The sequence below is a fragment of the Cololabis saira genome, chromosome 9 (assembly GCF_033807715.1).
Source record: "Cololabis saira isolate AMF1-May2022 chromosome 9, fColSai1.1, whole genome shotgun sequence".
Lineage (NCBI taxonomy): Eukaryota > Metazoa > Chordata > Actinopteri > Beloniformes > Belonidae > Cololabis > Cololabis saira.
In genome coordinates this window covers 34,502,331-34,511,663 of record NC_084595.1, presented here as the reverse complement: position 1 = coordinate 34,511,663, position 9,333 = coordinate 34,502,331, and the positions used below count along the sequence as shown (strand labels likewise).

Here is a 9,333-nt window from a genome sequence, read left to right as displayed (position 1 = left end):
ACTTTGATGCCATGAAAAGTTATCAGTATTGGGTTTCAATAAATCTTCTGAAATGTAGATTCCAGCAGACCCCCTTGACCTTCAAAAGAATGAACCATGAAGCACGTAGATGAATATTGAGTGTAAATGCATAATACAAGTTATATCAGATAAAGTTAAAAGAGGAGGGCAGACAGATATAGGATACATTTTCTGTGTGTTTGTTTGTGTATGTGTGTGTGTGTGTGTGTGTGTGTGTGTGTGTGTGTGTGTGTGTGTGTGTGTGTGTGTGTGTGTGTGTGTGTGTGTGTGTGTGTGTGTGTGTCTTTTATGTGCATGTTTTGAAAGGGGAGTGTCCTCTGGCAGAGTTAGTCCCTCTCTCTGTGAGTCTTTAACACTGAAGTAGAACTAGAAGTGTTCTCTTAGCAGGCACAGAGAGGTTTCAGTCCTCTGCTAAACTGCCAGACAAGAATGGATCGGATCGAGCTGTTTTTCATTTCTCTTGGTTCAGCAGTTATCGTGTACTATGGAGTGAAACTCCTGCTTTTTAGTAGAATGCTTTTTCCAAAATTGTGGTTTCCATTGTCGAAAACCTTCTTCACATCTATGGGAGACTGGGCAGGTGAGCAGTTAGTCTGTGTGTGTGTGTGTGTGTGTGTGTGTGTGTTATTACAAGCTGAAAATTCAGTCTGAGGGACGTCACACTGTGACTAAGGCTTGCGCAACATTTGTATGTTTTTCAATGTGTTTACAATATATAAATGAGTACTGCTTTATCCTAAAATGAATAAAGCTATACATTTCATTCCATTGACAGAGGAGTTTTTGGAAGAACATTTATCAAAAAACAAGAAGAAAACAAGATTATCTAGCTGAGACTTGTAGATTTTTCATCGTTGCACAGGACTGCACTTGCTTTTCATACCTAAGTAGCAGCTGCTGCTCACATTTGTAAAAGGATCTGAAGAAAACAAGAAGGGAACCGGCGTAGTATATCTATGAACCCATGGAAAAGAAAGAACTGTTCAAAGAAGAAGGTAAACCAGTGTAACTGGAAAAATTGGAATGCTTTGAGCATTTTGATAGAAGACTGACGACAAGAAGCTTTTCACTTCAAAGTGCCTACGGGTAAAGTCGACATAGGTGATTACAAATGGCAAGTCTAACACTGTTGTGTTGTCCAACTTCTGCAGCACATCTAAAGTGTAACCTTTCAATAAACATGCAAGCAACAGGATCTTTAATTTAACTGGCAGCACTCGCTGAGCTGCGGCTGATTCCTCCGACTTTTCTTCTCACAGAATTCCTGTGCTGGTCTCGGAACAGCTGCAAAAACACAAGAGATTTCGTTTGGCATCTCCTGAAGAGTTTATTTCAGTTTCCCACAGTTCTGAAAGAAGCCTCATGACAATCACAGCATGCTGGTCGAGTCTGTCTTTGCAAAGCCCACTTTCCTTGCATTCCAGATCATGAAAAACAACAGAACAGTGTGTTCGAGCCGAGGCTGAAAAAATTCTACACTTCTTCATCTCTGTGTCTTGACACTTAGAAACCACATTTGCATACATTTTTGTACCTTTCTGACGTGATGATTCTTTCTTTTTTTTTAGTTTCAAGTGGCCTCAGATGTGTCAGCTGATGATAGTTAAATGGTTATATTCTGGACCTTTGGTCCCGCATAACTTCTGGATTCTGTAGGGTTGTTTTGTATCAGAAGAATAATTGTGACGTCACTGAATAATTGTAGCTGTTGATAGATTTGCAGTTATTGTGGGTTTATTATGTTGAGAATTCACCTCACTTTCTGCAACTGAGAAAAAGTAAGAATTGAAATATGAGTCTTATTTACATTTTTCCAAACGGCATTTAAAAAAAAACAGCACTTTTGTGTCATCCACACAATTCACCACCCATGTTAGAAATGAAGTGAACAAACATGAATTCCCTAATATAATGACAACACTGGCATCAAAATACCAGCGTTATACTCATGTACCTTCATATGGTTTCAGTAAATGAACCAGAGTATACAGTACATGACTGTGTGCTGGGAAAGATTGCTTACTAGAATCAATGTCCTGAAGAAGTCAGTAAATAGTGATCTTAATGACAGTTTCTCTGGATTTGTCTTAGAAAACACAATACTAGGTGCCCTTAAATCGCAACTCTTTTTGTAAACACTTTAAAGTGTGTTTTGTTCTCACTCACAAATTCAACTCCCATTATTGCACAACCAAATATTAAATGACAAACTCAATAAGAAAAGCTCTGTTGCCATGAAAATGGAAAATATTGCATAAACTTGGCATAGGATATACTAGGAGAACAACAGGACTTAGAGAGGCTCTAGGAGGGAAGAAAGAGGAGCAGAAGGAGGTGTATGAGAGAGAGAGACAGAGCGGTGATAAGATCACGAGAACTCGAAAACAGGTTAAGTGGGGATAAACACAGGGCTCAAAATGTAAAAAAGGAAGAAACATTTTCAAAATAAGATTGGAGGTAAAGACTGGGAAGATACAGACATGACAATCCAAAACCCAGTAGAATCAGTCCATCAATGAGAAAGAAAAATTATCCACAAAGCGTGACCTGTGAAACTGTTAGGGAAAATCAGCGATGCTACTCTATGTGTTGCAACCAACATAACCATAACATCACACTACAATCACTAAGGAGCACAAACATCCCGAAATGGCGAAACAACCGTTGCATTTATTTGGCCAACTGCTCCGTAGATCCTATTTTATTGTTATGTGTTCAAGGATGTTACAAGGAACGCATAAAGGCCCTGACACACCAAGCCGACTGTCGGCCGTCAGGCCGTCGGTGAGCGTCGGTGCGCGTCTGTCGGCCTAGTTTCCCCGGTGTGTCCCGCACGTCGCCACAGGTCGGCCGCCCGTCAGCAGCTTTTCAGCCAATTCGACATGTCGCGTCGGCCGTCGGTCAAACAGCTCACTCTGTGATTGGTTGTTCAGGTAGCGAGTCAGTGCACGAGAAGAAAAACGGAAAGAAAGTGACAGTGACAACGCCAGTGCCGATTCTTTATTCTTACGCATTGTGGTAGCGAGAGTGGTGTGGAAATGTGGTGTGAATATGAAGCCTATTTGTTTTGTTTACGGCTTCCCAGAGCTTCCGGTTTTCCCTTGTTTTTGAGTGAATACAGACTACCGCTGCCTGCTGGTATGGAGGGGAATTACCTCTCACGCATGCCCAGAACGTACGTGCTAGTTGCCGTTGGGTGTCGTCTTTGCGGTGTGTCCAAGTTCTTCTTTTTGAGCCCGACCCAGCCCGACACAGGCGACGCGAGGCGACACAGCAGTGTGTGTGTGTGTGTGTGTGTGTGTGTGTGTGTGTGTGTGTGTGTGTGTGTGTGTGTGTGTGTGTGTGTGTGTGTGTGTGTGTGTTTGTTCAAGATTTTCATCTACGTTTACTTTTAAGTCAGCATCTTTTGTATTTATGTTTAACTTTCTCATTGTATTGTGTCACGCTGAGAAATCCTCTTGAGTGTTTTGTAAGCTTTAGCAACTATACAATAGCAACTATACAATAAAAAATTAACATCTCTTTGAACTGAAAATCTAGACTCGGTCCACTTGAGTCTTTGGCCTTCGGGCTTATGCAAGACTTGAGAAAAAATTATGCAGCGTGTCAGTTTTTTAAACAAACCAAAACATTTAAAACAAACCAAAGATAACTTAAACATCAGGAAGGCAGTTTAAATCCTTGCAGCAGTCAGACCAACATTTCATACATGACTGGAACAGAGTAAAGTAGGACAAAGTAATTAAGGAAGAATGTTGGATTAACACCATGTTTCTTTAAGAACAACATATTATACTCCAATGCAATGGTTTCAGGGGGCAGCTTGATAACTAATTCTCCACTGATACATTCACTCTATGCTGAAGACATCAGAAATCTCTGGAGGGCTGGAGAAGGGGGTGGGGGGGTTTCATATCTTCTTGGAAATCGTTAATAAAAAGTCATCCGTTTTTTGTTTTGTTTGTTTTGTTTCTTATCAGTCGAAACAGTAGAAGTCAAATTCAGCCATGGCCAAAAAAAAAATGGACAAACAGGTATTGTGAGTGCCTTCTGGTTTCAAAAATAAACCTAAAATATCCCCATTTATACTTATTGAGTTTCAATGTTGTCAAGCATGGCAACAGTAATTATGGACACACTGGATCAAATGAGTTTCATTCACTGATGAATGGAAGTTCAGGGAGTGTGTTCAGATTTGTAGGAGACATTCAGTTTGTTAATTCAGTTGGAAAGAGTCTCAACAGGAGCAGCCCCCCTGGCACCCTGCTGAAAAGTTTAGAACACGCTCTTGTAGAGACCACTTTACTTTAGGTCTGAAAATAATGAATTAACTAAATCTGTGGTTTTTTTCCCATCTGGGACCAGGAGGAAATGAGAGATAAGTGAACACTCAGAAACAGCCAGTTTCTGCCTGGTGTGAGCAAATTCTTTATCAGACCCGAGGAACATGCTGTCAGCACAGCGTGAAAGAACAGAATGGGTTGTAGTGTAAACAAATACAAATGCGGTCCTGGGATTTGTCTGACACAGCACAGGAGGATGAATGCAGTTCTGGGTCACAGTGCCCCCAGTGTTTAGAACATAAACTGCAGGACGGTGAAGCTGCTGATGGAATGATTTTCTCTTTGTTTCAGTGGTGACCGGTTCTTCAGAGGGCATAGGAAGAGCATACGCGTTTGCGGTAAGTGGTGGTGCTTGTGTTTGCATGTATGATGGGCTTTTCTGTCCATGAAATTGACATTTGGGTCGCTCAACCTTGAAAAAGACTGTGGGCATTTATATTGTATGTTGTATTGTATTGATTACTATCTGCCTATTTTTGATTGCGAATAATATTTATCTCCTTTTCACATCTAATTTAACTCCAGCTGGCTGAGCAAGGAATGAACGTTGTTATCATGAGCCGAACCAAAGCAGTACTGGATCAGGTGGCAGAGGAAATAAGTATGAGCTTTACTTGTTTTATGCTTTTTAAACTTATAACATTGATATCACTGTTTGCCACTTGTAAGAGCACACAGCGTGGTGCATTTGTCTACCTTTTCCATTCTTTACAGGTGGCACCACAGGACAGTGCGTGAAAACAATAGCGACAGACTTCACTAATGAAAATGTCTTCAGTGAAATTCAGGAGCAGCTTAAGGACCTCAACATTGGGGTTTTAGGTGGGTATGTGTAGTCATAATTAAAGATGGCATATTACGCAGACCATTTTATCCCCTCTATGAAACGGCATCTTTTTTCCCCCCGACCCAGTTAACAATGTGGGCATTCTGCCCAGCTACATCCCTTCTAAGTTCCTAGAGACTGAAGAGTTGGACAAGGTCAGTAATACCTCACTAGCTTACTAATAATGTGCCATTGTGATGTTTTTTTTGTTGTAAACAAACATATTTATGTTGAGCAGACCATGTTCACATCTTGCATTAAAGTCACTCTATGTAGCACTGACAATTCTGACCACATGGCTGCATATATTTCTGACACCAGAGACACTGAGTACCATGCTGATGAGTGGGGATGGTCTGGCATGTTTTATAATATCGCTTCATCCCACGAAAGTTATATTTTGTTGCGTATGAATGCCAGGAGCTGACACATGAATTTTCTTGTGCTATGCTGCTCCCACGTGTTCAAAAGTGGTATTGCTGACAAATAATGGCTTCAACATTAATGTGAGACAGCAGCTCAAAATACAGCAGCGAATTTACCCAAGACAGGGTTTTGTTTCACATGCGGTTTTCTAACTAATTACACAAATATAAAAGAAAAAAAAGGCAATTGATTGATGGTGTAGCTTCTGGTTAGGTTACTATTCAAATACATCAGTTTTATAATGATATTTCAGTAAATACCATATCACACTGTATACCATACCGGACAGTGTGCCCCAGGGCATCTAATTTACCATCACCAAGTGTGAATGGAGTGAATGAACAAGGTTCAGCAGTATATGTTTAGTTTTCTAGCCGTGACCGTAGAAGAATGGTTGCAGAATGAGATGATAATCATAACGATTAAAAGTAAACAGATTAACTTCAAATGAAGGAACACAGGTAGATTAAAGAATTGAAGGTGAAAAGATGTTGCTGTTTTAAACAACCAATTCCATCAATATACCATATAAATACCTTTTATATTATAATGATTTTCTTTCCACTGTTTTTGAATTTACATGTACAAAATGTGTTGAAAATGTACACAAAAAAGGAAGATTGAAACTCTGACTTGTAGGTCGAGTAGTCTGCATGAACAAGAATTGGTCTGAACTGGTCTTTCAACTGGGATATTTTTAGGTCTTTGCAAACAAAATTATGACAGTAAAGCATCAAATAAATGTCATTCTCAGATAGTCAGTTATTTAAATTTTGAGATTAAAAACTAAAATCAGTGTTGGATCAGATGGAAGTAATGTCCTGGAGTACTGACAGCTGTATTAAATGGAATTCCTTCCTCTTAAAACGTGGAAATATAATTTTAGATACAGTACATTCAACTGCACCATTGTTTGTCTTCATTATTATTTGCTGACTTTTGCGCTCTGAAGACGATTGTATTATTGTGAAGACTCAGGGTGACCACAACTACAGTAACCCTGTGTGTGTGTGTGTGTGTGTGTGTGTGTGTGTGTGTGTGTGTGTGCGTGTGTGTGTGTGTGCGTGCGTGCGTGCGTGCGTGCGTGCGTGCGTGCGTGCGTGCGTGCGTGCGTGCGTGCGTGCGTGCGTGCGTGCGTGCGTGCGTGTGTGTGTGTGCATCAGTATTTTTGTGTGTGTGCAGAAGATAAACAAACTGCATATATGCTCAGCAGCATAACTTTGTACGTTTTTGTAGTTTTCTTTCTGGCGTTTCTGCAAGAACAACCATCTGAACTGTATGTTTTATACATGCCACCTTTTTCCTCTGATATAAATCAAGTGAAATTCATTGGGACCTTTTCTGTGTATGCTTTCAGACAATTACAAAAGTGATAAATTGCAATGTGAAAAGCATGGTCAAGGTAAGAGACTGACGTCATCGTTTCTGCAAACCGTTTAATTTAAATTGTTTACACAAGCACTTATTCTATTGATACTATCCCAGTTATCAGTTATCCCGTTTGTTACTTCCTTATCTGGTCTCCTGTATATAGGGTATGTGTCATCTTCGGCAGTTAGAACTGTAAACGTCTTGAGGGCACTGTTGAATTTATTGTGAGTGATGGATGGGATTTGCAGTTTCCCTTTGAATTAAACCAATTCTGACAGCTGTTTTGTCTCCAGATGTGCAAAATAATCCTCCCAGGCATGACGAACAGGTTTAATACCCATGTTTTCTTCAGTCAATGTAATGTTTAAAGCAATGCCATTGCTATATGCAGATTCAAATATGAGACCTCAATTGTTGTCTGTTGCTGGTTGTGCAGGGGAAAAGGAGTGATTGTGAATATTTCATCAGGAATTGCGTCTATTCCATCCCCCCTGTTCACCCTTTATGGTGCCTCAAAGGTAAGATCAGCATCATGAAGCAATTCATGTTTATTCTGTTCATTAGTCACTCTTGCTTTATTATTTGCTGCCATAGGTTTTTGTGGAGAGGTTCTCTCAAGGCTTACAAGCAGAATACAAAGATAACGGTATTCTTATTCAGGTACTTTGATGCTCTCTCGGAATTCATTTCAGTGTTTTTCAATCATGAAGAAAATACGTCTCTATGAACTTTGAAGCGTTGTCAAAACTTCCTGTCTCTGTGTTTTTCAGGCAGTGGCCCCATTTGGGGTCTCGACTCGAATGGCAGGTTACCAGAGAACAAACGCTGTGACTCTGTCACCGGAAGACTTCGTGAAAAACTCTCTGCAGTACCTCCAAGCTGGAGACAAAACTTACGGCAGTATCTGCCACATCATTCTGGTAATGCAAAAATATGACAAGGCTGAAGAAATGTCCATGAACGAGTTCAGGAGACTGACTTGTGGTCATGTGTGTGTGATTTTAGGGCTGGTTACTACAGTCCATTCCCCTCAAGGTCCTTCATGCAGAGTCTGTGCTACAGTGTCTACAGAACTACGTTAAGAAGAAAATGAGACAGCAGTCAGTTTCTGAACTAACTTCTGAAAAAAGTAACAAGGAATAGGAAATCAATGTGAAATTGTACTCGAAGGCTCACTGTGAATAAACAGACAATGAATATTGTAGCTTGGAAAACCAGTATTATGAAGAAAAGCTGTCACGTTCCATCAGTTTTTTAATGTTCAGATGGACATCTGTATCTACATGTATATCTATCCACTACAAACAGTTAACGCAGGAACTTGTGATACTGCTTTTTGATTTGAAAATTGTGTTTTATTTTTTGTGCGTATATTATCTAGAGAGTGGTTGAGTGGGGTTTAGCTATGGCCGACCAATGATGATTTTACTTATAAACATTGTCATTATATTTTCTGTTTGTATCTTAATAAAGATACTTAGAAGTAATTATGTATGGTCATTAAAAGTTTGATAAAACAATAAAACTGGGGATGCCTAAGACTTTTGCATGGTGCTGTGTTGTAACAACCTGGAGTTTTGGGTTGATCTTGTCACTCAGAATGGAGTTTCTTCTAATCATGTTGCAACTTGTCCAGGTTGCAACCAGCAGATCCCTGTGATGCTTGAATAGGAATATGCAGGTATAGGTGATGGATGGATGATAGTGTTTTGTTCTGTCTTCTCCTGTCTAAATTTCCTGCAGCCTAGAAATCTAGTAGTGCCACTGGCATATTTAAATCTGCTTTGCAATCAATCGTAGAGAGAGTCTCTGGGTGGGCTTAACACGATGTTGACAGAGCAGTGACGTAATCTGGATGGTAAACAGTGCAGATGGTTGCAGTTGAGGAATAAGCAGCTTTGGCATCCAGAGTTAAAGATTCAGAACTTTTCTTATAAAACTGAACGGAAGACAGTTCTCTAAAGAGTTTAGAAGTAACACTATTTAGAAATCAGTCTTTGGCTTTTTGTCTCTTTTGTATTTATGTATCACTTCTTTCAACACAAAACGAGTACAGAGAACTGGTGGGCCACTTTGTGGCACATTCAAGGAGAACAAAACAATAGAAATTATTGTGGATTTTATGGAGGACCAAGACTAAGTCGGACATTATTTCCATCATGGATTCAGAAGTGGAAGTGGTGAAAGTTGTGGAGAGTGCAGCTGTCAACACACTGGCAACGCACACCACTACAGGAGATCCTTGCTACCCAAAGCTATAACTATCTAGAATGACTTTTTAAAGAGATTTAAAAACTGGCAGTAAGTGTAAAATATAATTGTCCTTCGAGGTTTAATAAAGTATTT

General features: G+C 39.9%; 1 protein-coding gene across 1 annotated transcript; it reads left to right on the top strand.

Moving 5' to 3' along the window:
• The first annotated feature begins 394 nt into the window (after positions 1–394).
• hsd17b3 (hydroxysteroid (17-beta) dehydrogenase 3) lies at positions 395–8,514 on the top strand. The gene is made up of 11 exons (XM_061730031.1): positions 395–601; positions 4,656–4,702; positions 4,890–4,965; positions 5,079–5,186; positions 5,278–5,345; positions 6,974–7,018; positions 7,281–7,315; positions 7,424–7,505; positions 7,582–7,647; positions 7,758–7,907; positions 7,993–8,514. The coding sequence occupies exons 1-11, from the start codon at positions 451–453 to the stop codon at positions 8,128–8,130; spliced, it is 966 nt and encodes a 321-aa protein (XP_061586015.1). The 5' UTR covers positions 395–450; the 3' UTR covers positions 8,131–8,514.
• The last annotated feature ends 819 nt before the right edge of the window (positions 8,515–9,333 follow it).